Below are 24,105 nucleotides of genomic sequence, written 5' to 3' on the forward strand. Positions count from 1 at the left end.
AAAACATATACAGGAAAGTAACCCATCATGAAATCCCATTAGTTAATTGGATGAGCAGGTTCAATGACTGAGAAGCAGTCACCGAATCCGACGTAACCTCCCTCCTGGCCAGCGAATCCTCTCAGAGTGACCTCATCGCCATCCTCCAAGAACTTTCTCTCCGTTCCGTCTGCCAACTTGATGGCAACCTTTCCACCGTTGGTGTTCTCCAACAAGCTGCCGTACATGCCAGGTTCCTTTCCGGAGATGGTACCGCTACCGAGCAAGTCGCCAGTGTTCATGTTGCATCCGGTGACGGAGTGGTGAGCCAACATCTGCGAAAAGGAGTAGAGTAAGTTCTTTGCGTTGGTCTTGGCAACGACGGTTGGCTGGCCGCCCTTGTTCTTCAGCTCGAATTCCAGATCGATATCGTACGCGGTGTCCGCTCTCTTTTCACGGAGATACGGGAGGAGAGAATCACGGTTTCCTGGCTCAAGGCCCTGGGTGCGGAAAGGCTCAAGGGCATCCATGAGGACGATCCAAGGTGTGATTGTGGTTGCGAAGTTCTTAGCGTTGAACGGACCCAATGGGATGTACTCCCAGGCCTGGATGTCGCGGGCAGACCAGTCGTTCATCAAGACGACACCGAACAGGTGGTCCTCGGCCTCAGAGATGGGGATCGGGTCGCCCATCTTGTTGGGAGTGGCCACAAAGGCGGCCAGTTCGAGTTCGATGTCCAATCGCTTGCAGGGAGAGAAAACGGGCACCTTGGGATCCGCCGTAGGGTTGGCCAGGATCTGACCGTTGGGTCGGCGGACGGAAGTGCCCGACACGACCACTGACGAGGCGCGGCCGTGATAACCAACGGGGAGATGCTTGTAGTTTGGCTGCAAGGCATTATCGGGGCCACGGAAGAGCACACCGACGTTGTAGGCGTGGTTGAGACCAGCATAGAAATCGGTGTAGTCACCGATCCTCATGGGAAGATGGTTGGTGGCATCCTTCCGAGGAACAAGGGCAGTTTTCTTGAGATCTTCATTGTTCTTGAGGATCTCGGGGTGGGAGGTGTTATCCCGGAAGATCTCCTGTAAGTACTCTCTGACCTGGCGGTGTACAGGTCTGCCCAGAGCGGCAAAGTCGTTTAGCACTGGCTGGGCAAAGACATCAATGTGTGACTGCAAAGCGGGCAGCTTGGAGAAACCGCCAGCGGAGGCAAAAGTGAAGAGGTCCAGGGCATAGTCGCCAATGGCAATGGCGGGGCGTGGTGTCGCTGAGACAGCGGTGGAAATGATGCCGAACGGGATGTTTGCGAGAGAGAAAGGGGAATCCTTGGGGATGTCCAGCCAGGATTGGGATGCCATGTTGACGGTCGACGAAGATGAGAAGTGCCGGATGGTGGTTGTGACGGCGCAGGACAGATAGGAGGTGATGGAGGCAGACGACCTGCAGACGAGATGGATGCAATATAGCGACCTCGCGGCGTGGAAGAGCATGAAACGAAGCAAAAAATAGTCAACAAAAAAAAAAAGGAACAGGAGACGCCGCAGCAACAGACATGGCGGGCTGTTTTTGGTTCAAACCCCTCAATTCTCAAACTCTGATTCCACCCCGCAACTCGGCCAATGGCACGCCGTTCCGCACCTCTGCTTATGTAAGACAAACGGTTCCCAGCCAATCAGCCTTGTCCAAGCGCGGGGAAAGGTGCGGAATACGCCCGCACGGCTAGCTCCGGGATTATGTCATAATTGCGGGGAGTTTCCATGGCACTAAACCATATCTGGATTAGTGTAATTGCCCCTCCATCCAGTCCGGCGAGTTTCGATCCGGAAAGCGCGGGATTCGTCGCGATCGAGCAGAAGGCGCGGCGCATTGGCAGCGAACCTTCCCGCGCGACGAAAAGGAAAGAACTGACCCGATTGCTTGCTGGGCGTTCGGCAGCCGCAACCGCCTGTATCTGTACTCCGTATGTATGTTGCTGTACGGAGTAGCTAGTTAGCGGGCACAGTATTAATAAGATGCATTGACCTTTCCCCCCCCCCAACGCGGGAACTTCAACCTTCGTCCCAATCTCGCTTCTGCCCTTGGTTCTCTTCCCTACTCTCCCTGAGCAGCCGAGAGTCAAATCTGTAGCACCTCTTAACTCAAACACGTTTCACAATTGAGATCACTCAAACCCTGACGTGGACCTGTGATGATGCCAGTCACCAACTTTTCTACCCCGGAGAAATACACCTATCAGAACGGTTTCGCCTCCTACCACGAGTAAGTTAAGGAACGCCACACTGGATCTGGCCTGGCTAACATGTAATACAAGGACTGAGGCCATCAAGGGTGCTCTTCCCGTTGGCCAGAACTCGCCCCAGAAGCCGCCATTTGGGCTGTACGCGGAGAAGCTCTCGGGCACCGCCTTCACGGCCCCAAGACATGAGAACCAGCAGAGCTGGCTCTATCGAATTCTTCCCTCCGCCGCTCATGAACCGTTCGAGGACGTAGACCCTTCCACATACCACACTTCGCTCACAAACGATGCCTCGTCGCTCCGTCAGATTCCCAACCAGCTTCGCTGGAACCCATTCGACCTCGATGAGAATGTCGACTGGGTGCGGGGCCTGCACCTGGTAGCCGGTGCTGGTGATCCGGCCATGAAAACCGGTTTGGGTATCCTCCTTTTCGCCGCCGGCAAGGATATGGGTAAAGAGGCCTTCTACTCGGCCGATGGCGACTTTTTGATCGTTGCTCAGCACGGTGTTTTGGATATCCAGACCGAATTGGGGCGGATCCTCGTGCGACCAAATGAAATCTGCGTTATCCCTCGTGGTATCAGGTATGTTCAAGTTGCATGCCCACGTTGGTGCGACTGTAGTTGACAGGAGCCTTCAGATACCGTGTCACCCTTCCAGAAGGCCCCGTCCGTGGCTACATCTGCGAACTCTACCAGGGCCACTACCAACTACCCGAACTTGGCCCTATTGGCTCCAACTGCCTTGCGAATGCGCGTGACTTCCAGGCCCCCACCGCCTACTTCGACGACGAAGGCGAGGAGCCCACTGAATGGAAGCTAATCAGCAAGTTCAACAACAACCTCTTCTCCGCCAAACAGGACCACACTCCATTCGACGTTGTCGCATGGCATGGCAACTACTACCCATACAAATACGACCTCGGACGCTTCAACACCATTGGCTCCATCTCCTTCGACCACCCAGATCCCTCCATCTTCACCGTCCTAACCGGGCCTTCAGACCATGCTGGCACCGCCATTGCCGACTTTGTCATTTTCCCTCCCCGCTGGCTTGTTGCTGAGGATACTTTCCGCCCCCCGTGGTATCACCGCAACACCATGTCGGAGTTCATGGGCTTGATTTGCGGAGACTACGATGCCAAAGTTGGTGGTGGCTTCAGACCTGCTGGTGCCAGCTTGCACAATGTCATGAGCGCCCATGGTCCGGATGCCACGGCACACGAGGGTGCCAGCAACATGGAGCTGGTGCCGAAGAAGGTCGGTGATGGTAGCATGGCATTCATGTTTGAAAGGTTAGTCAATGAATCCACATCGATACAAGAAGTTCAAAATGATGTAGACTGACGCTTGAAAATATAGTTGCCTCATGGTTGGCGTCTCTGAGTGGGGCCTCAAGACCTGCCAGAAGGTCCAAGAGGACTACAACGATGAGAGCTGGACTCCATTGAAGAGAAATTTCAAGAACCCAGAGAAGAAATAAAATGTCACATACTACCCTGTACCACTTTGCCCTAACATTCTCTATCCCCTTTTCTGCAACCGCGAGGCCAGATTGAGCCATGAAAATCAGTCCAGGCTCTGGTTGCCAGAATATGTAACCTATTAACCTTTGATATCATGATATAATTTTTCGAGACTTCTCAGTCTGCCTTGAACCCCATTTTCGTATACTAATGCCTCAAGTCATCCAATAAACGAGCCAATAAAGATGCCTCAAATGTTTCAAGATACCGGCTTCAGTAAAGCCTTTTCTTTTTTCTTTTCTTTTCTTTTCTTTTTTTTTTTTTTTTTTTCGACTCCTGATTTCCCCGTCGGAGACTAATGTACGTGCCTGTAGCTGGTCTAGAAGTAGTTGTTCTCAGCTCATGCTATAACCACTATCGTAATCATGAGCCATGAGCCCTATGGGTACGACAAAGCCATTTTAAGGTAGGTTTCATGATTCCACATATATATAAGGTAGTTCACCACTAAGCAAGCCACACCACTAAACAAGCCAAATCTTCCACCACCAAAATTCCTCCAACATTCAACATTCAATATGTGACAATATGATCAACAACACCTCAATTAGGCTTGCAATTGAAGATCTTGAATTACAAGAGATCCCAAATTACACTGCAACTGCAAGAAAGTACTTAGTTAATCAAGAGATCCTGTGCTGACAGTATAAAGGCTTGCAACTTGCTCAGAATGAAGCAGTCTTCTAATATAAGAAAAAGCTCTCTGATATACAGGAGACAGAGCTCCTGAATTATATAAACAAGCTCTCTAGCTGCAGTCTTGTCATTACATCTCAGATTCTACAAAATATTGTACAAGAGATGACAGGAGAGAATGTTGGAATCAACTAGATTAATTAATTTTGTGAGTGACATAATAACAAGATCAAATGCATTTATCTTAAAGCAATTGATTAAAATAGACAGGTAGCAGATAACTATCAGTGCTTTAAGCACTTCTATATACTTATAATTTAATGATTTATTTGATTACTTGTGATTGCAGTTATTGATGCTGGCTAACTATTTGACTACTACTTATAGAATAGTTGAAGCAAAAAATTGATCAATATAATCTTAAGCCCTCAAACATCTATAACTTTAATGAAAAAGAATTCCTTCTAGACTTCTGCTATACCTCAAAGTGATTAGTCTCTATTGAAGCTCTATAAGCTGGAAAGAATGCTGCCACTCAGAATAATAGTTAGGAATTCCTCTTATTGCTCTGCTCAGTCTCTGCTGAAGAAATTGCACTATCTCCAGCTCTTATTTATCAGAATGAATTGTAAGATCTCCAGGATATATAACTAGATAATTATGATGGAAGTGAATGGATCTACTTTGCAGCTTCAACAAATGGTTGAAGCAATAATAAATATAGACTGAAGTAGTTGAAACAGGTTTTCAATCAGCATACTAAGGAACAAGCTGGTCAAGAAAGACATCTGCTTCTACTAGATGGCCATTTCTCCCATATAAATATGAAATTTATCAAATATACTGATCATAAAAAGATTCTTCTTATAATTCTTTCACTGCATTCAACTCATCATTTATAATCTCTTGATGTTGGAATCTTTGAGCTGCTGGGCAAGGTATATTCCAATGAGCTGAAAGCACTACTATATTAAGAAATGAACTATATTTAAATAACAAAAAGAGATTTCTGAAGATTATTTAATGTGGCTTGAAAGAAGACTTTGACAGTTAAAAATATACTTGCTGACTTTATAAAGACTGGAATTAACTCTCTGGATTCTCAATATTAACTATACTGATTTGAAACTGCTCAAGCTTCTATACTGCCAGTTAAATCTTCTATTTCTAGCAATATGCACCAGCTCTGACAAGAGATCAAGAGTATATATCTCTGGCACAGCCTAAATTTGCAGAGTATTAGATGGGTTATTCAAGCTAGTAAGCAGTTTGCTCTTTGTAATAAACTGCTGAAACATGAGAATCAGCAGCTAAGATTAACTCTAGTGATGGAGAAGTAATGCTGCAAGTGAGGCAAGTCTCTAGACCTACTTAATAAAGATAATTCTAGTCAAGTGCAGTTCTGATCTTTAATAAAAGTTCTTAAGACACACAAGCATCTGGATGAAATAAAGACTGAAAAAGCTGATAAAATTACTTAAACACAAGAGACAAAACTTCAACAAGAGCTTTAAAAGAAGCAGACTGCTAGAGATATTAAAAAAAGATGAATTGAACAGAAGAATGCCTGTAAAAAGATCTGAAAGTAATAAGAGATCAAAAAAATCAAATATACTAGGCAAAGAGAGACACAATGTGTTGCTTGTAAGAAGAAGAAGACTTTATAACTAGCAGAGAAGAAAAAATGGATGATTGAATGTGCTAATAAACACTGACAGTCAGGGCTTCAAGTGCTGGCTTCAAAGTGCCATCAGAAGGACTCCCTTACTAAAGAGCCTCATTGTGAAGAGTCTATACAATCTTTCAAAAGGGAAAGTAAGAGCTCTACAAGCATCTCTAGCAAGACATTAGACTCTCTAGCTGAGAAATCTACTGTTGACATTTCTTTGAATTCTTTCCTATCTACCCCCTGAATCTCTCACTCTGGCCATAATATTAGGCTGTCCACCCATTTATTTTCCTAACTATACTAATTTCTATGCTTTAAAGAATACATTTATTTAATATTTAATAGCTATTTAATAATAAAGATCTGGTTGTTGAGATATTTAATAAATTCATTGCGTGGAGCATTTGGCGAAATTTGGCTTGTTTAGTGGTGTGGCTTGTTTAGTGGTGAACTACCTTACTTTTTGGCACGAGTAAGAATTATTTTGCGCCACAAAAGCCCTTTCTGTCATGTGAAGACACAGGATGTAATCCATGAGTTTGACCACCCTGAACAGAGTATGGTTGGCGTCTAGGTATGTATATATTCATCGTATCAATCATTATATAGAAACAAAATACTCGGTACAAAATATGAAATAGCCGCTACGTAACATAAATAAAGGAAGAACCCTCTAGGGGTATGACATATATCAAATAAAGAGGCCAGGAAATACACCATACAATGAAATAATAATAATAGAAAAAAAAAAAGGTAAAGATAAAGGAAAAGAAACAAAAAGAGAGATAGAGAAGCAATAAAGCTACTTTGACTCCGCCCACTGCTTGATCTCGGCTTTCATCGCGTCCTTGACGATCGCGCCGCACATCTTCGCGTATGGATTCGTGTGCACTGCCATCTGCTTCGCGACCGGGTTGCCGTATCTCCCGCCAGCCTGGAAGTCATAGCTTGCCATCTCTTCTAGCCGGTCGCTGTTTGCATCGTGTAGCGTCGTGGGGAGGAGGCTGTTGCGGGCTTCTGGCTCAGTACGCGCGGCTTTGTAGAGGATGTAGGCGCGGTGGGTGTGTGCGTTTGCGAGGATGCGTGATTGGAGCGGGGAGACGGGCGATATCGGGGTGTTTGGGGTTAAGAGGGTGATGGCTTCGGCGAGGTCGGAGAAGACATGTGCGGCCGGCGTGGGTGTGGATGAAGATGAAGAGCAGGAGGTGGCGGAGGAGGCTTCTGTGGCTTCCGCGTCGATGAGCAGACGGTACGCTTGTGCACGATTCACGTAGGCAGAGGCGTATTTGGGGTAGTCCTTGATTATGTCTGAGAGTTCGGAGATGGCGGTCTTGATGGCTTCGACGGAGGGAGAGGCATCCGAGGTCTGCAGCCGACGGATCGCTTGGACTTCGCGCTCTTGGAGGGCAGGAAGGTCAGCTGTAGGGATGTGTGGGAGCGCAGGGAGCGAAGCGTCGGTCTGAGCCGCTGAAGATGCCGGGGACGGCGACGACTCCGCGTCAAAGAGGGCCTGGAGGACTTTGGAGTCGTTTGAGGAGAGGTTTGGCTTCGCAGCCCCGATTGCGAACGGTGATGGCGCCATGATTGATTGATTGATTGACTGACTGACTGACTGATTGATGGGTTTGAAGCTGGCGAGCGGTTGGTCGGCTAAAGATTGAATGCGATGTCGAGTGTTGTTCACGATAAGCAGTCCGGGGGTACTATTATTTTCAGTCAGATCCAGAACCCATCCCAGCGGGTAAAACTCCGTCCGACGGTAAGGGCACCGAAAAAAAAAATGTCCCGACAAAACCCCCCCTTTGTCCAGCGTACCTTTTTTTTCCTGAGAGCCACTGCTACCCAGGGGCGGTGCTTGTCTTTCGTCGTCCGTCGGCCGGCAGCTAAGAATAGCCAAATAGCCGGTGACGTAATGGAGTGCAGGGGAATAGACGCTTATACCCGCACCGGCAAGATCCCTGATTGGCCAGGTCCTCGAATAGCCGGAGTTACCCGACACCGCCGGCGCTATCCAAGCCGGGTCTCGAGACGAAAAAGTAAACATGAACGGAGCGTCAGGAAGAACCAGGCAGTTCGCAGTTTTCGGTGCTGGCTCTTCGTTCTGTGGGTGACACTAAATGGGGCTGCGGACCAACCTGCTGACCCTGGGGAGATATTTTAACTGTCACGGGCTTCTCCCTCCTTTCGCATCTCATTTTCTCGACGAAGCATCAGTACGACCACCGAGCTGCTGCTTCTTCATTCCCAAGCACCACGGAGAGCAAGCAAAGACCTCCCCATAAGAGACCAGAGAATCAGAAACCCCCCCCCAAAAAAAAAAAAAAAATGGCCCCAGCCGCTGACTCCCCGACGCTTCAACCCGCCCAGCCCTCTGATCTCAATCAGTATAGAGGATACGACCACGTCCACTGGTATGTCGGAAACGCTAAGCAGGCCGCTACCTACTATGTCACCCGCATGGGTTTCGAGAGAGTAGCCTATCGCGGATTGGAGACTGGCTCCAAAGCGGTGGCCTCGCATGTTGTTCGAAACGGAAACATCACCTTCATCTTGACTTCGCCCCTTCGATCCGTTGAGCAGGCTTCTCGTTTCCCCGAGGACGAGGCTCTCCTGAAGGAGATCCATGCGCATCTCGAGAGACACGGCGATGGTGTCAAGGACGTCGCCTTCGAGGTCGACTGCGTGGAGTCTGTCTTCTCGGCTGCCGTTAGGAACGGTGCTGAGGTTGTTTCCGATGTCAGAACGGTTGAAGATGAGGATGGCCAGATCAAGATGGCGACCATCCGAACTTATGGCGAGACCACTCACACCCTCATCGAAAGATCCGGCTACAGGGGCGGATTCATGCCCGGATACCGGATGGAGAGCAATGTCGACGCCACTTCCAAGTTCCTTCCAAAGGTTGTGCTTGAGAGAATAGACCACTGCGTTGGAAACCAGGACTGGGACGAGATGGAGCGAGTCTGCGACTAGTAAGCCAGTCCCTCTGGACCTGGTTTGAGCCCATGGCTAACATTTCTGTAGCTACGAGAAGATCCTCGGATTCCACCGTTTCTGGTCCGTTGATGACAAGGATATCTGCACGTAAGTAGACTGATCCGTCCCTTCTTGCGGTGAATTAACCCAGAGCTGACACCGAAAATAGTGAATTCTCTGCACTGAAGAGTATCGTCATGGCATCTCCAAATGATATCGTCAAGATGCCCATTAACGAGCCCGCCAAAGGAAAGAAACAATCCCAGATTGAAGAATATGTTGACTTCTACAATGGTGCTGGCGTTCAGCACATTGCTCTCCGAACCAACAACATCATCGATGCCATCACCAACCTCAAGGCGCGCGGCACCGAATTCATCAAGGTTCCAGAGACCTACTATGAAGATATGAAGATTCGCCTCAAGAGACAAGGCCTGGTCCTCGATGAGGACTTTGAGACCCTGAAGAGCCTGGACATCCTTATCGACTTTGACGAGAACGGGTATCTCCTGCAGCTTTTCACCAAGGTACGGAGATCTAAATTTACCCTAAAGGGGCAATTCCACATATTTCACTTCCAAACTACCTACTGACTCTGCATATAGCATCTCATGGATCGCCCAACCGTTTTCATTGAAATCATCCAACGCAACAACTTTTCCGGTTTCGGTGCGGGCAACTTCAGGGCCCTCTTCGAGGCTATTGAGCGTGAGCAGGCTCTCCGTGGCACCCTTATCTAGATCTGCAAAAGCATTATCTTGTTTCAGTAACGATGTCATGTATCTTCCTTACAGTATATTATAGCGTGTTATTTTGTATTTATTATATTCGGGATACCAATGAATAGTATTCTCTTTGAGATTGGCTGCTCTCGTGGTCGCGCGATGATCGGAAGTCCGAATCAAAATTCATCCTTGTACTCCATCGGATCGGCATGTTTCGAAGAAAAGCATGCGTACTCCGTAAGGTTGCGTCCAACTCGGCTAGAACTCTACAGTACTCCGTAGGCCCTGCTCACATGGACGACTTGCCAGCAACGAAGAGCGTAAACTGCTTTGAGTTTAGCTGTCCTTGGCATGTTTGGTTTGATGCCAAAAGGCTTGGCGCCTCCGCCACACACCTCCAGCCTCAAACTTGGCTTGTCCAGAGGCGCTGAAGCTATTAGTAAACACCAGTCGGAGTAAAGTAACACCGCTCCGCTCAACTCGGCGAGAATTGGTCCGTGCGCGAAACCCGAACACTTCAAAGCTCAAGGAAAGAGAGCGAGAGAGGACGAGAAAAAGAAAGTCAAGCAGTTTGCCCAGGGAGAGCCCGAGGCGTCACAATGGCCTTTCTCGCTTCCAATATGCCTATGTTTAGGCAGAGTTGGAGGTTCCCCCGCGAGTTCTTCACCTGTCGACAATGCCTGCAGAAACGGTCAGCTCTGCCCCGAGTTCCCCGACAATGGATCGGAACCGCTCCCCTACGGAAATCTTTTAAGCTGAATTCCATTCTCTCTCAAACTGGACGATTGCGGAATCCGAATTCTATGATAAGGTCGATATCTCAGACCGCGACCATTTCAGCAGCCGAGGCGGGTGCAGCGACCAAGTCCCGCTTTCCAAATGTTAGCTCGAAGATTGTTGCGTATTGGTTGCTTGGAAGCGCGGCCAGTGTCTTTGGTATTGTCGTTTTTGGTGGCTTAACTCGATTGACAGAGTCTGGGTATGCTTTGTTCTCTGTCGGCCAAGCCCCTTCATGAGTTAGGTCGCTAACGGTATCGTAGGCTGAGTATAACCGAGTGGAGGCCGGTAACTGGCTCCTTGCCCCCAATGAACGCGGAAGACTGGGAATCCGAGTTTGCGAAATACCGAGCGTCTCCCGAATACCAAGTCCTAAACCCCAACATGACACTTGCCGAATTCAAAAACATATATTACATGGAGTGGATTCACCGAATATGGGGCCGCGTCGTCGGCCTGTCCTTCGTTATACCAGCTATCTATTTTACCGCAACGAGGAAAGTTTCTAAACCGATGGCTCTCAGATTGGCGGGAATTGCTGGCTTGATTGGTTTCCAGGGTTTTATCGGATGGTGGATGGTCAAGTCCGGCTTGAAAGATGACCTATTCGCTCCCGGGAGCCATCCGCGTGTGAGCCAGTACAGATTGACTGCCCATTTGGGCGCAGCATTCGTATGCTATGTCGCAATGCTCTGGAATGGATTGGCAATTCTACGACAGAATCGCCTCTTAGCTGATCCGGAGAAGGGCAAGAAAATCCTTGAAACGTTGCGGGATCCGAAATTAAATGTCTTCCGACGGTCTGTTGCTGGTTTAGCTCTTCTTGTCTTCGTCACCGCTATGTCTGGAGGTCTGGTTGCTGGGTTGGATGCAGGCCTTATTTACAACGAATTCCCTACCATGGGTACCGGCCTTGCTCCGCCCAAATCAGAACTCTTCGACCCACACTACTCCAGGAAGGAAGATAGATCCGATCTCTGGTGGAGGAATATGCTCGAGAACCCTTCGTTGGTTCAATTGGATCACCGTATCCTCGCCATGACGACGTTCTCCTCCGTTATGGGCCTATGGGCATACTCGAAGTTCTCTCCAACGATGAAGCGACTGCTTCCTCACGCTGCTCGAAAAGGCGTTCATGGCGTTGTAGCATTCGCCATGGTGCAAGTCGGCCTTGGAATTAGCACCCTCCTCTATCTTGTTCCCATGCATCTTGCTTCAGCACATCAAGCGGGTAGTCTGTTCCTCTTAACATGGGTTCTCGTTCTCGGTAATAGGATCTGGCATCCTTCGCGGACAGCTCGTCTACTTCAAATGGCCACTAAAGGTCAGGGAGCTAGCATGTCCCGCGCTGCCTCTCCTCTCACCAAGAAACTCTAAAAGGGGTTGTTTCACTCCAGCCTGTGTCTCTCCTTCTCCAACTTAGGCTCTCCGATCTTTCAATCAGAGCGGGGGGTTTACGTTTTATGATCTCTCTCCACTTCATCTATGTTTTACTATATCCACTTTTTCCATTCACGTCATCCTGTGAGGGTACGAAGAGGTAGCCCATCGCCAAATTTTAATGGATTGTACTGTATATACATACCTAGATAATAGACATCCACTCATAAGAGGAATACTTTTGATAACTGGATATAAAACTCCAAATAAAGGCTATGGAGGTATTACGGAATCCAGTAATAGGGTTGTTTCGCAATCTCATATTCAACCTCGATTAAGTACAGGCAATTTCATCTTGAGGTACAACAAGTAAAGGCAGTCGTCATTTTATCGTTTGAAACAGAATGCAAACCATATGTTTTATACAGGTTTTAAGGGTCCCCATTAATCAAAAGGGGGAGCCAGTACTAAGGTGATGAAAGAAAAACAATTTTTTGCAAACAGAAATCCAACTCAGTAAACATCAGCAGAGCCAAAAAGCATTTTAGGCGAGCAAATATTAAAACAGGGTAAAGCGGGAAGAGTAGAGAGGAGATACCGAACGGCCTTGCAAGGATTAAAATTCAGTAAAACACTTCTAAGACACCCCTCACTTTCTCGACTGACAAAATAACCTCTCTCAGGAGAGTCAAAGATTCCACGGGCGTCCGTGAGCATCTTTGCGACCCCCATTGATCACGGGCCTTTCATGTGGCTCATTCAGAGGTGGAGAAGGGACGGGTGTCTGAAAAGGAGCGTAGTTGTCAGCCCACATTGGGCGCAGCTGGTTACGGGCCCAAGCAGATTCATAATCAACACATAGAGAGTTCGGAGAGCTATATCCAGCGGTCCAGCGAAGATCGGGATATCCGGCGAATGATGAAACTCGCGAAGGCCCTGGGCCACGAGTTGCATTGCCATCGCTGTGCTCCACGGTGAGATATCTAGATGCGTCGTCTCGATCATGTAAAATAGCGCTTGTTGCGTTTATGGGGTGGAAAGAAGCTTGTTGTTGATGCTGAATGCCGTGGGAGTCTTGAGCTGATTGATGCAGAAGCAAATGAAGATTTGCAGCCTCTGCAGCAGGTCTTATGTGAGGATCTTGAAAGGAGTCCGATGGGACAAAAAGTGGTGAACCGGTTTTATTCACGATAGTCATACTCCGCATTCTGGTGTGCGACGGAGCAACTTGTGTCGCTTCTTGACGGACAACCAATTCTTGTCGCCATTGCTCTCTAGCCTTTTCTTCGTTCAAAGCGCGTTGGGCAGCCATGCATAGCCAGTACATCGGATTCCTACGGTCGTCAGGGGGGATTTCTGGTGGTAATTGTTGCGGTATTGCTCCAGCAGATTTTCCTGTGCTCTCATACTCGGATTCATCATCTGTATTGACATTATCTCCATCTGCCACAACGGCACCCCTTTTGGTGCCTATTTTGTTGCTTGGGATGGTGGAAGCGCTCTTTCTCGTTGCCGTTATGCCTTTGTGAGTGGGCAGTTTGCGCCGGCTTACCTTACTTTCCCTTGCTCTGCCTTTCCCTTTGTCTTGGGACAGAACGCGCTGGGAAACACGGCGTTTACTAGAGCCATATTCTTCTTCATCTCGGATGATAGGTCTTTTACCCTTTCCAGCTACTTTGATCTTCGATCTTGATTTTAAACCACCACCATTTTCCCCGGAGATGCTGACGGTCTCATCACTATCATGTTCTGAGATACCTTTGCTCTGGGCGATGGAATCCGGCGTCTCAGGGGTGAAGACCGGCCCATTGAACTTGTGCGAAACACCATGTGTACCATCCCCGCCTCGGGCATCCCAGCATGGCGTGCAGATCTGCCATCCGCAATCGATGCAGCGTCGCAATGTAGCCTTGTTGTGTTGGTTGCAAACGTCGCATTTGGCTGTATGGATCTTGATCGTCTTGAAGATAGTATGGCGAATATCATCGTCTTCGTCGTCATCTATTTCGGAGAGAGAACTAATGGAAGAAATGCAGTCTTGAACGAGGCTCTGAGTTTCTGCTCGATTGTTAGAAGGTCCGGCTTGCTCTGCAGCTTGATCCGAACGCTTATTGTCTAGTTCCTCCAGATCTGTGCGAGTAAACGATTCTTTAACTTCAGGGAACATCATGGAAGGTGTCTTCTGACGCCAGACAGAACTTGAGTAACGTTAGCAAGGTGCCTAGATTTCCACAGCAGACAGGATAGTCAGGTCAGAGTGGTTATGGCGGCCAAGCTTAGTATCGGTGCTTGTCAAAGCGATATCAAGCATCAAAATAGGAATATATCCCCGGGGGGGGAGGAGAGATGGAAGAACTCGAGTGTCTGCCAACCTATGATTAAAATTAGAGCTTTAGAGCAATTTTTTGCTTTTGATTGACAAAGAGTATCGAATGCACCAAAGTTGAAGAAGTTCTGGTTGGCAAAGGGAAAAGACTGAGCGAAAAGCAGACAGAAAAGATGGAGGATCCCCACGGAAACAGGAGGTTGAGCAGGCAAATTTATACAAGCAAAAGTGAGTGAAGGCTTGAGGACATCACGGGGAGTACCGTGAATGGATACAATAGGGCACACCCGTAATTCACTTCTTCCTGCTCTATTGACAGTATTGGTTGACAAAGCCTCTCGTATGGAGGCGTTGCATTTCGTATTGTCTAACCTCGACTCCCCAGCAAGGACCTGAAATATGCCAAAGTGTGTCTAGAAGCTGACCATACTTAGTCAAGGGTGTTTCTGAATAACCCTTTTGAAAAAGGAGGAGCAGGTGGTATAGAGACAAGCCAAGCTGCCTGTGCAAGATAACCCAATCCACAAGCTCATCATTACAAGTACAGCAGCAGAGTAACGGGTACAAAGTAAAATACGGGAAAGGTCAAGTGAAGATGGTGTATGGTAAACATGATGGGTTGGTTTACCACAGTGAATGCAGGACAAAGCAAACAATACAGCAACCTCCAGCAGTGACTACGCAGCCACTGAAATAAAAATCCAAGGGATCTAGAAAGGCTCGCAGAGGGCATCAAGTCGAAGAATCAAAGGCCCAATATCGACGAACGAGATCAAGACTGATGGGAAAAAACAGCATACGATAGGAACCTGGCTGCTCGCAGCTGCACGAATAATGAAATGTAAGGAAAAGACCTCGATGCCTTCAGTATCGAGGTCAAAAGATATATCAGGTGAAGGGCCATGGAGATACTGCAATGCTCTTGAGGCAAGGAAACCGGTAATGCTTCTTGTTTTTGGCTGTATTTTCTTTATATCTCAGTGATCGAAAAGAACTGAATAACTTCGCCCAATATTTTGTTTGCTTCTCTTTTTCCTTTTTAGATACCTATCCCTCCAGTCATTGATGTTCGTTACCCAACAGATGCCTAAAGTAAATTTGGTAATTTCTATTCATTTATGTGCTAAATAAGAGTGAGCACAGTTCTGGTATACAGGTGTTGGGTCATAGTGAAAACTTACGGATCCCCTCTTCTGGGCTCGGCTCAATGCCAACGACCTCTGCCGCAAGAGGCTCCTTGGGTGCAGCTTTGTCATCCTTCATGAACGGAAAAGCCAGTACCTCCTTGATACTATAGTTGTCCGTCAAGAACATGACAAGACGATCGATACCCAATCCCCATCCTCCGGTTGGCGGCAGACCATACTCTAGACTAGTGCAGAAGTTCTCATCGATCAACTGCGCCTCATCGTCACCCTGGTCCTTTTGTCTGGCTTGCTCCTCGAATCGCAAACGTTGGTCGAACGGGTCGTTCAACTCCGTGTATGCATTCACAATTTCTTTCTTACAGACAAAGGCTTCGAACCGTTCGCAAAGACCGATGTGGTCACGGTGGTATTTTGCGAGTGGAGACATCATCTGGGGGTGGCCTGTGATAAAGGAGGGGTTGATACATTTCTCTTCGATGAACTCGCCAACGAGCTTGTCAAGCATACGAGCGTTGGTCTGTGGAGGAGAGCACTCGACGTTGACCTTCTTGAGAATCTTCTTGAGCCATTCGTTAGTTTCTTGAGTATGGAGCTGGTCGCCAGGTGGGAACTTTTCGCCGGTGGCTTCCTCGAGGGCCGGAATCATCTCGATACGCTTCCACGGGGCTTTCCAATTAACCTTGTACTCCTCTCCGGTTTGGGTATGGAAGACCGTTTCATATCCTCCGGTAACGTGCTTCACAAGGCCGGAAACGAGTTCTTCAGTCACGTTCATGAGATCATAGACATCAGCGTAAGCCCAGTAGAATTCGCAGGTGGTGAATTCAGGGTTGTGGGTAAGATCGATGCCTTCATTTCGAAATTGGCGACCCAATTCGTAGACACGCTCGAGACCACCAACAATCAACATCTTGAGATACAATTCAGGCGCAATACGCATGAAAAGGTTCATATCCAGCTCATTATGGTGAGTGATGAACGGCTTGGCAGTAGCACCACCAGCAATAGCGTTCATCATAGGAGTTTCAACCTCAACAAAGTCGCGCTCATCAAAATACCGCCGGATATAACTGATAATCTTCGACCTCGTAATAAAGACATTTCTAGACTTATCGTTCATGATCAGGTCCAGATACCGCTGCCGAAATCTCTGCTCCTGGTCCTTGAATCCGTAATGCTCTGAAGGAATCTGGTGCAAGCACGGCGTAAGGAGAATGACCTGCTTGGCGAAAATAGATAATTCGCCGTCATCTCGATTCTTTGGAGAGGTACGACCGGGGAATCCAATGATACCAATTATATCACCTCTCCTTAGGTGTTCGTGCTGGGCCTCAAAGGGGACATCGCTTGTTGTTTCTTGTGCTTGACAGGCAACCTGAACCTTGACGCCTTCAGCTCGAATATCGTAAAAGATCAGTTTCGCTCCAGAGGAACGCTTGGTGTAAATTCTTCCAGCAATTCGGATTTCCTTCTCTCGCAATTGCTCGCCCTTCTTGAGATACTGGTACTCCTTGAGGAACTGTCGGAGATCGTCGGTGACTTGGAATTTGTGAGGATAAGGGTTAGGATTCTTGGTCTGGCGGAGTTGGTTGATTCTTCCGCTACGAATTTCAAAGTATTGCTACACCGGACAAAGCGATAGTCAGCATTCGAAACGAAATATCCTCTTTAATAGGCCATATTTAATAGCCAGCGATTATGTTACGATCAATGGACAGCAAGGAAATGCGTACATTTGGCGTCAGTTGTGATTCCTCTTCCTCAGCGCTCTTTCTCTTGCCCGCCGATCCAACACCGGCGACAGCGGCAGCAGCAGCCTTTTCAGCTTTCTTCTTTTCCTGCTCACGCTGCTTCAAGCGCTTCTTCAGCTCCGACTTGGAGACGCGTTCTCCAGTGACTTCGTCGAGGTGAAGATTGGCGACAGCGTTCCCCGCCGCTTGGACTGCGGGGTCTTGCTCAGGCATTGTGTGCTTTGTGGAAGACGTATCTTTGCCGGACAAGCTGCAATTAGAAATTTAGTACGGAGTAAACCTAGAGAAATAAACAGGGAGAGACTGGCTCGTACTCTATAGTAATATATATTAGGAGACCACGCTGTGAGTCAGACGCTTTATCCTTGATCGCGGTTTTGTTAGTTTGAGTTCACCGACAGGGATGAAAATCAAAACTCGTCAACGCCAAGACTCGATTGCTTGGGTTCTTCCGCTGCTGTTTGTCTGCGAACCATACAAGTTCTTCAGAGAAGCCAGAGCGCCCTTGCATAGAGTAATACCACAACGCGGTGCAGCTTGAAGTACGGGAGCACATAATTCATTATCTGATTTTGGTACAGAGTACCTCAAGTAATTATGCCAAATTTACTGGGGTGCTAACCTAGAGAGCAAATATCTCACAGTCAAGCAAAATCCTCCAGCTTTCTGAGTTGTTTTCATAATCCTAAATCACTCCATGGTAACTAATTATCCTCAAAGAACCGACCCTAAGTAAAGGTGCTCAGAGGCCCCTCGGAAATACCCAATGTACCAGCGTTTTTCTCGGCAACCCTGAGCCATTCCTGAGCTTTATCCAGCTTCTCCTTCTCTTTGCGAAGCTGGACTCGGCGTCGTTGGCGTTCTTCATCTTCAGCCATGAGTTCCATGCAGCGTTCGGAAGCTGAAGAACCATTCTACTTTAGCATAGGTAGGATCATAACATAGATAAGTGCTCAACGTACCATTTTCGCCCAAGATACCTAAATTCTGCTCGATCACGTTGCGGAGTTCGTTGCGACAACGAAAGAAAAGTTTGGTGTAAGTGCCCTGGCATGTCACATCAACAAACCGGGAACCTGCAACATCGTAGTACGCTCGTGAAGCCTGATCACAGTTAGCCGCATATTTATAGAGAGTATCCTATATAGAAGCGATACCGCTGCGATCTCTATTTCCTTCATGAAACTGTCCGTACCCAAATCTGCTTGAGTGATGGTGTTTGGGTTACAAGCCTTCCCAATAGCTTCAAGTTGTGCCAAATATTCTCGCCGGCGAAGGAGGAAGCGTTTGCGAGACAGCATTTCCAGGGCCTCATCCTGAACCTTTGAGAAAGCTTCGGTTGCAAGAGTGAAAGGCTTGGAACATTCAATATTATAGTTTTCATCGGCTTGACGATAGTGCTCCCCACGTATCGCTTCAAGAAACTCGAAGATTACCGCTTTTAGAGCTGGGTAGAGTGCAGTCTGCCGATATTGTCCGAAAACATTGTCCAGTTCCTGCATCAAAACGCAAGAAACCATGTTGTACGTCTCCGACAAAAAGGTTCGCATTGGGTCCAACCAATGAGCTACGCTCAGACGATTCATAGTTTCGACAGCCTGAGGGTTTCCAAGTCCAGGTATACCGGAAGCGTAGGTATCTGCATTAATATCACGTATCTGCTGGGGAGTAAATGACCGTATCGGAGCTATCAGCCTATTATTAGCATGTATTAAAAACAACCGAATTAACCTTTCAAAAAGCAATAATATTTGTCTATACTGACCGGGCAAACCTCCAAAATACTTTTCAAAATAGCCATCTGGAGCTCCCGCGCTTGCGGGTAACCTTTCAGGCGGAGAGCTAGCTTTCAATTTTTTCGCCAAATCGGGCTCGCCACCTTTCGCAAGCTTCCGCTTCGATGGGGTTTTCCATTCCGTAATCTCACACAGGTCGTTGTCGTCCTCGGGCGTAGAAGACACGTTTCCAGGCAACTTAATCTCAATATTTTCCACAATCTTGAGTGTGGGTCGAGATCTTACAAGATATTCCTGAAAGGCGGATGCTAACTTGCTCCATTCCTTGAGGAACGGGTGTTCGGAGGAGCCACCATTCATATGAGCTTGAACGTTGTTCGTAAAGACATTTAATTTTTGGCACAAAATATATGGAACGTTCGCAGACGGTGGTGCCGGAAGTGCAGATAGTCCCTTTTCGACAAGCCTAGCACGGCTGTTGATCTGATCGATGATCCGAGGTAGACTGCTTTGTATTTGCTTGAGAAGCAGACTTGACAAGGCAGCCTGAAGCTTTCTTGTGCCAAATCTGTCGCTGTACTTTGCGAATTCTGCCGCCCATGGAGGATGGGCAAAAAAAATTTGCTCTTCCTCTCGTGCTTGAGAGTGATCCACCATCGGATCAGAGTTATTCTTAACCACAAAATATTCATGACCAAGCAAGAACTTTTCCCCACTAAGTAGTTCCTGCCATTGCTCATATCCGGCATCGATCCGGTCTGGCTTTGTCAAAACCCCAAGTGTCCTATCCCTAGCTCCGCGTACTTCTCTGATAATTCGGGCTGCACTCGAGTTCGTCGCGTCATCCGTCATAGGCATTGTCAACAAGACAATAGTATTATCAGCTTTGATATACTCTTTCGCCAAATTTTCAACCAATGGAACCAGATATTTTTCCTCGTCTACCTCGGCAACGTTGATAATGCCGGGCAAGTCATAGAAGGAGAGATTTGGAAATTTGGGCGCTGAAATATCCAAACGAACCACATTTGGTGAGAACTTCACCTGTAGATAGGTCTCTGTTTCGTGGTTTTCCTCCCGCATAAACTCTTTGTAAGACCTTCCAGGGTTAAGAGTAGCTAGTTGGGCCCACATTAATACATCCCGTAGCATAGATTTATCGGTCAGCGTGTCAAACAGAAACTCTTCAGGTTCCTGTTCAATCCATGGCCCCAGGGGATTGCGCGATGTCGGTGCTGATTTTTTCGGAAGATATATGTACTTCTTCATCAGCAACACACGACAAGTCCAAGGGGTATCGGACTCAGACAAGTTTATTTCCATGGGGCAACGAGTACAACATCCGGCGTTTCGCGGGACTTTGATCTCACTAATGCCTTCAATGAGCGAGCTTTTTCCGGTGCTCTGGTCGCCGACAACGACGATTTTTGGGAGAGGAAGCCCGCTGTTTTCGACTCCAATGTGCCTGAGGTCCTGTATTTTCTTGACCATTACTTTCATGCTCTGGGACATGATGTCAATAGATTTGTTAGTGGCCTCAAGGCCCGGGGAGTCCTCTCGCACTGTATCTGGAAGTACATTAGATGACAGCACAATACCTGGAACGGAATGGGTCGAAACCTACGGGGAGTGCTTTCACGAAGTGCCAAGTTAGACGAAGGTAACTCCATGACTGATGTCCAGGTGCGAAACTCAAAAATTTGTACGGGGAAACTCCGATAAAATTCGCAGTCCTGTGAGCAGCTAGTCGTGGTCGATCATGAAGACCAATCCAGGTGTGGGCGAGGGGTCGAGATATTGCTGGATAAGCAGTTATAGTGAATTTCCAGGATAGTCAATGCACGCTACCAACAGGAGAGCAGAGGTAATCAAGGGAACGCCGGCAGCTACAGGAAAATGTACGTCGTTTGGAGACTGACGGGGGTTTTGGAGCTGCACGTCAGGCAAAATAGAATCAAGAGAGCGACAAGATCAAAAGATCGCGCCAGGCAGCGAGTTTCGAATTTGAAAGGCCGCTGTGAGATGATACTGATCCACCCAGGCGTGGCTCAGCCAGCTCCAGACCAAAGAACCTGGAACGAAGATGACAGGGGGAAAAAAAAAAAAAAAAGGTCGGAAGACAATATATGTGTGCAGAGAAGGGAGGGGGGAAAGGAAGAAAGAAAGAAAGAAAGAAAATTGAGAGAGGAGGTAGGATGTGTTTGTTTAGGCTGTGTTATGTTTCCAGCCCGAAAAGGAACACATCAAGGAACCTGGAAATCCGGAGATTTCCGGGCATTCTTCCATCCTGCGGAGCCTGCAGCTTCATGATGTTCTTTCATGTCTGATAAGCGGTTCCATCAGGCATCAGATTCGCTCAGGGTCGGGTCCATGCAGCAAACAGAACGCGCAACCAGAGGGATACAATGACATTCACAGAAGAATTCAGAACCAGAATCATGTCAGAGTACACTAACTAAAGTAAAACCTGGTGTCTGCCAGCTGCCCACGTTTTCCATGTTGCTGGAAGAAGACAGAGGAGAATAGTAGCTGGAGCAGCGCCGGCGAGACGAGATGTCGATGGCAATGGCGGCGCTGTGAAGTTGATGGCTGCTGTCGTGTGGGCGGAACACGTGGTCCTGGCGTCATTCGTCAGCTCGCCAGGGGGTCAACTCAACAGCAGCTCCATCGCCCGCTTCAAAACAAGGGGTGGAAAACAAGTTCACTGGGACCTTCTCGCTGCTCGGCTTGTAAACTCTTCCCGTCCTGACTCTGTTGAGCTCCTTTACAGTTGAAATCGCATTGCGAATTGGTCCCAAGCCGCCCTCAACCTTCCCTCCTCTTCTATCGCGGTACGAAACAGTCGAGCCCTCTCGCTGCCAGCGCAGCCCCCACTCATCGTGCATGAACAATCAAGGACCGAGTGGAAACCAAGGTGCTAATTCATTGCGATTACAAGACAACAGGTAATTGAAGGCAAAAAATAAAAGAAAGAAAGAAAGAAAGAAAGAAAGAAAGAAAGAAAGAAAGAAAAGAAAAACCGGTCACCACTTTTTTCCGCCTCCAGATCGACTTCCATGCTGCAAGTTCCCCTTCGAGAGCGCAACACAGATATGGCTTCAACAACAAAAGCTGTCATCTTGGTGGGATAATATTCCCCTCTCTCTAAGCCCTATATATTCACAGCCACTGACAATTCAATTGGCAGGTTGGAGGACCATCCCGAGGAACCAGATTTCGACCCCTCTCTCTCGACGTGCCAAAGGTACCGTAAACAAACAATCACGCTTCCCAGGTGGTATCCTGGTTTCGTTTGGCTAATGTTTTGTGCAATGCGTCTTTTCAGCCCCTCTTCGAAGTTGCTGGCCACCCGATCATCTGGCATGCTCTAAAGGCTGTGACCAAGATTCCCGATATCCGCGAAGTTATTCTGATCGGATATTACGACGAGACTGTCTTCCGTGATTTTATCAAGGACTCTCTCAAGGAGTTCCCACAATTCAAAATTCAATACTTGAGGGAATACCGAGCATTGGGTACTGCAGGTGGCCTCTACCACTTCCGTGATGCGATCCTCAAGGGCCGCCCAGAACGATTCTTCGTCTTGAATGCAGACGTTTGCTGCTCGTTCCCGTTGGTCGAAATGCTCAAGTTGTTTGTAGAAAAGGATGCTGAGGCGGTTATCCTGGGTACTCGAGTCAGCAACGAGACGGCAACAAACTTTGGCTGCATCGTCTCTGATGCCCATACAAAGCGTGTTCTGCATTATGTCGAGAAGCCTGAGTCTCATATCTCAAACTTGATCAATTGTGGTGTCTACCTCTTTGCCACGGAATGCATCTTTCCTTCAATTAAAAGCGCGATTAAGCGTCGCACCGCCCGGCCCCGCTTGTTCTCTTACCCATCTTCTGAGCACCTGGAATCCTCCTATGGCGCCGAGCAGGATGACGAGGGCGAGAAGAGCGAGGTCCTCCGTCTTGAGCAGGATATTCTTCCCGATCTAGCAGACAGCAACCGTTTCTTCGTCCATGAAACCAAAGATTTCTGGCGTCAAATCAAGACCGCCGGCTCCGCTGTACCAGCTAATGCTCTCTACCTCCAAAAGGCTTTCCAGTCCGGATCGGAGGAGCTAGCGGCCCCATCAGCTACAATTGTCCCACCAGTTTATATTCACCCCACTGCTACCGTCGATCCAACCGCAAAACTCGGACCAAATGTCTCCGTTGGTGCTCGTGCGGTGGTTGGAGCAGGTGCACGAATTAAGGAATCCATTGTTCTTGAAGATGCCGAAATCAAACATGATGCGTGCGTTTTGTATTCGATCATTGGATGGAGCAGTCGAGTTGGGGCATGGGCACGTGTTGAAGGCACACCCATTCCAACTGGCAGCCATTCCACCTCCATTATAAAAAATGGGGTCAAGGTGCAGAGCATTACAATTCTTGGCAAGGAATGCGGTGTTGGTGATGAAGTCCGAGTGCAGAATTGCGTCTGCCTTCCTTACAAAGAGCTGAAGCGGGTATGTATCTATCATCCGCCGTTTCTCCGATTAATACCCTACAATATGCTAACTTGGGGCTATAGGACGTCGCCAATGAAGTTATTATGTAAAAAGTTCGGATTTCAATATCTGACCAAACTTATTGAATGAAGAGGGAGTAGGATACCCATATAATCCATGGCCGATTTATATACCACGTCAATAACCATTTACGTAGTACTAAGACCCAATATGAATCTTTAAGCTCATTATCTTCATTTACATTTGTTAGCAGGATATTTTTTCTTCTCTTCTTCAACACACCTGATTGGAAAGGAACCCCAACTCCGAAATGGCGCAGTCAAGTCAGGCGTCAATCTGTCCCACAGAAATAATAAATTTAACCTGCTCCGAAAGTTGACCCGATCATGTCAAACCGAGATCTCTTGACCCCCGAGGGAAGTTGGATACGAATTTGTCGCCTATTTACCATCCGGACTACTCCGTATGCACGGAGGAAGTCTTGTGTGACCCATTTAACCACCGCCGCTCGAATGAGCGGGCGTGGCACCTTTGGTTCTCGTTTCTTTTACTTTTCTTTGACCCGCAATTCCTCGAGGGAGTTTTGGCGGGGTTGGGTGTTTACCCTTCATGCATGGACGTTAGACTGAGAATACGAGCACAGATTTTCGGAACATGGACAAACGGTAGTTCGTTCCACGGTCACTACATCATTCCCCACGAAATCCCAACCCTTCGGCTTACCGACTACATCTAT

General features: G+C 47.8%; 9 protein-coding genes across 10 annotated transcripts; 4 read left to right on the forward strand and 5 right to left on the reverse strand.

Moving 5' to 3' along the window:
* Positions 1 to 8: 8 nt before the first annotated feature.
* Positions 9 to 1,340, reverse strand: CIMG_01313 (fumarylacetoacetase; the record flags this gene model as incomplete). Its single annotated transcript, XM_001247541.2, has 1 exon — positions 9 to 1,340. The coding sequence occupies one exon, from the start codon at positions 1,338 to 1,340 to the stop codon at positions 39 to 41; it is 1,302 nt and encodes a 433-aa protein (XP_001247542.1). The 3' UTR covers positions 9 to 38.
* A 692-nt stretch (positions 1,341 to 2,032) lies between these two features.
* Positions 2,033 to 3,821, forward strand: CIMG_01312 (homogentisate 1,2-dioxygenase). The gene is made up of 4 exons (XM_001247540.2): positions 2,033 to 2,241; positions 2,294 to 2,803; positions 2,860 to 3,513; positions 3,581 to 3,821. Exons 1-4 carry the CDS (start codon positions 2,171 to 2,173, stop codon positions 3,699 to 3,701), a joined length of 1,356 nt encoding a protein of 451 aa, XP_001247541.2. The 5' UTR covers positions 2,033 to 2,170; the 3' UTR covers positions 3,702 to 3,821.
* Positions 3,822 to 6,617: 2,796 nt separating this feature from the next.
* On the reverse strand, positions 6,618 to 7,830 carry CIMG_01311 (uncharacterized protein). Its single transcript, XM_001247539.2, has one exon. The coding sequence runs from the start codon at positions 7,629 to 7,631 to the stop codon at positions 6,852 to 6,854; it is 780 nt and encodes a 259-aa protein (XP_001247540.1). The 5' UTR covers positions 7,632 to 7,830; the 3' UTR covers positions 6,618 to 6,851.
* A 284-nt stretch (positions 7,831 to 8,114) lies between these two features.
* Positions 8,115 to 9,885, forward strand: CIMG_01310 (4-hydroxyphenylpyruvate dioxygenase). The gene is made up of 4 exons (XM_001247538.2): positions 8,115 to 9,021; positions 9,074 to 9,133; positions 9,195 to 9,552; positions 9,631 to 9,885. Exons 1-4 carry the CDS (start codon positions 8,375 to 8,377, stop codon positions 9,763 to 9,765), a joined length of 1,200 nt encoding a protein of 399 aa, XP_001247539.1. The 5' UTR covers positions 8,115 to 8,374; the 3' UTR covers positions 9,766 to 9,885.
* Positions 9,886 to 10,295: 410 nt separating this feature from the next.
* CIMG_01309 (cytochrome c oxidase assembly protein) lies at positions 10,296 to 12,194 on the forward strand. Its single transcript, XM_001247537.2, has 2 exons — positions 10,296 to 10,729; positions 10,791 to 12,194. Exons 1-2 carry the CDS (start codon positions 10,350 to 10,352, stop codon positions 11,902 to 11,904), a joined length of 1,494 nt encoding a protein of 497 aa, XP_001247538.1. The 5' UTR covers positions 10,296 to 10,349; the 3' UTR covers positions 11,905 to 12,194.
* Positions 12,195 to 12,240: 46 nt separating this feature from the next.
* Positions 12,241 to 14,074, reverse strand: CIMG_01308 (uncharacterized protein; the record flags this gene model as incomplete). The annotated part of the gene is made up of 1 exon (XM_001247536.2): positions 12,241 to 14,074. One exon carries the CDS (start codon positions 14,072 to 14,074, stop codon positions 12,596 to 12,598), a length of 1,479 nt encoding a protein of 492 aa, XP_001247537.2. The 3' UTR covers positions 12,241 to 12,595.
* A 1,116-nt stretch (positions 14,075 to 15,190) lies between these two features.
* CIMG_01307 (lysyl-tRNA synthetase) lies at positions 15,191 to 17,503 on the reverse strand. The gene is made up of 4 exons (XM_001247535.2): positions 17,447 to 17,503; positions 17,115 to 17,382; positions 15,415 to 17,002; positions 15,191 to 15,356 (listed from the first exon to the last, which is right to left on the reverse strand). Exons 2-4 carry the CDS (start codon positions 17,343 to 17,345, stop codon positions 15,346 to 15,348), a joined length of 1,830 nt encoding a protein of 609 aa, XP_001247536.1. The 5' UTR covers positions 17,346 to 17,382; positions 17,447 to 17,503; the 3' UTR covers positions 15,191 to 15,345.
* A 173-nt stretch (positions 17,504 to 17,676) lies between these two features.
* On the reverse strand, positions 17,677 to 21,377 carry CIMG_01306 (dynamin family protein). Its single transcript, XM_001247534.2, has 5 exons — positions 20,493 to 21,377; positions 18,898 to 20,436; positions 18,290 to 18,819; positions 18,095 to 18,236; positions 17,677 to 18,033 (listed from the first exon to the last, which is right to left on the reverse strand). Exons 1-5 carry the CDS (start codon positions 20,536 to 20,538, stop codon positions 17,861 to 17,863), a joined length of 2,430 nt encoding a protein of 809 aa, XP_001247535.2. The 5' UTR covers positions 20,539 to 21,377; the 3' UTR covers positions 17,677 to 17,860.
* A 185-nt stretch (positions 21,378 to 21,562) lies between these two features.
* CIMG_01304 lies at positions 21,563 to 23,593 on the forward strand (the record flags this gene model as incomplete). 2 transcript variants are annotated; one of them, XM_004445764.1, is made up of 5 exons in its annotated part: positions 21,563 to 21,699; positions 21,814 to 21,990; positions 22,056 to 22,112; positions 22,194 to 23,366; positions 23,432 to 23,593. In XM_004445764.1, exons 2-5 carry the CDS (start codon positions 21,925 to 21,927, stop codon positions 23,456 to 23,458), a joined length of 1,323 nt encoding a protein of 440 aa, XP_004445821.1. In that variant the 5' UTR covers positions 21,563 to 21,699; positions 21,814 to 21,924. The 2 variants fall into 2 exon arrangements, with proteins under 2 accessions (XP_004445821.1, XP_004445820.1); XM_004445763.1 differs by having other exon boundaries at positions 22,194 to 23,498.
* Positions 23,594 to 24,105: the final 512 nt, after the last annotated feature.

Source organism: Coccidioides immitis (genome assembly GCF_000149335.2).
Source record: "Coccidioides immitis RS genomic scaffold supercont3.1, whole genome shotgun sequence".
Taxonomy (NCBI): Eukaryota; Fungi; Ascomycota; class Eurotiomycetes; order Onygenales; family Onygenaceae; genus Coccidioides; species Coccidioides immitis.

Bases quoted from the DNA above. Each gene is read 5' to 3' on its own strand.
- CIMG_01309 (XM_001247537.2), top strand. From the start codon at position 10,350: ATGGCCTTTCTCGCTTCCAATATGCCTATGTTTAGGCAGAGTTGGAGG. The intron at 10,730-10,790 runs GTATGCTTTGTT...ACGGTATCGTAG, and splicing joins ACTCGATTGACAGAGTCTGG to GCTGAGTATAACCGAGTGGA.
- CIMG_01307 (XM_001247535.2), bottom strand. From the start codon at position 17,345: ATGCCTGAGCAAGACCCCGCAGTCCAAGCGGCGGGGAACGCTGTCGCC. The intron at 17,003-17,114 runs GTACGCATTTCC...TGTCCGGTGTAG, and splicing joins AATCACAACTGACGCCAAAT to CAATACTTTGAAATTCGTAG.
- CIMG_01312 (XM_001247540.2), top strand. From the start codon at position 2,171: ATGATGCCAGTCACCAACTTTTCTACCCCGGAGAAATACACCTATCAG. The intron at 2,242-2,293 runs GTAAGTTAAGGA...ATGTAATACAAG, and splicing joins GGTTTCGCCTCCTACCACGA to GACTGAGGCCATCAAGGGTG. The intron at 3,514-3,580 runs GTTAGTCAATGA...TTGAAAATATAG, and splicing joins ATGGCATTCATGTTTGAAAG to TTGCCTCATGGTTGGCGTCT.
- CIMG_01310 (XM_001247538.2), top strand. From the start codon at position 8,375: ATGGCCCCAGCCGCTGACTCCCCGACGCTTCAACCCGCCCAGCCCTCT. The intron at 9,134-9,194 runs GTAAGTAGACTG...CACCGAAAATAG, and splicing joins GATGACAAGGATATCTGCAC to TGAATTCTCTGCACTGAAGA. The intron at 9,553-9,630 runs GTACGGAGATCT...CTCTGCATATAG, and splicing joins TCCTGCAGCTTTTCACCAAG to CATCTCATGGATCGCCCAAC.
- CIMG_01306 (XM_001247534.2), bottom strand. From the start codon at position 20,538: ATGGAGTTACCTTCGTCTAACTTGGCACTTCGTGAAAGCACTCCCC. The intron at 20,437-20,492 runs GTAGGTTTCGAC...ATGTACTTCCAG, and splicing joins ACTTCGTGAAAGCACTCCCC to ATACAGTGCGAGAGGACTCC. The intron at 18,237-18,289 runs GTATCGCTTCTA...AACTGTGATCAG, and splicing joins AGGAAATAGAGATCGCAGCG to GCTTCACGAGCGTACTACGA.
- CIMG_01311 (XM_001247539.2), bottom strand. From the start codon at position 7,631: ATGGCGCCATCACCGTTCGCAATCGGGGCTGCGAAGCCAAACCTCTCC.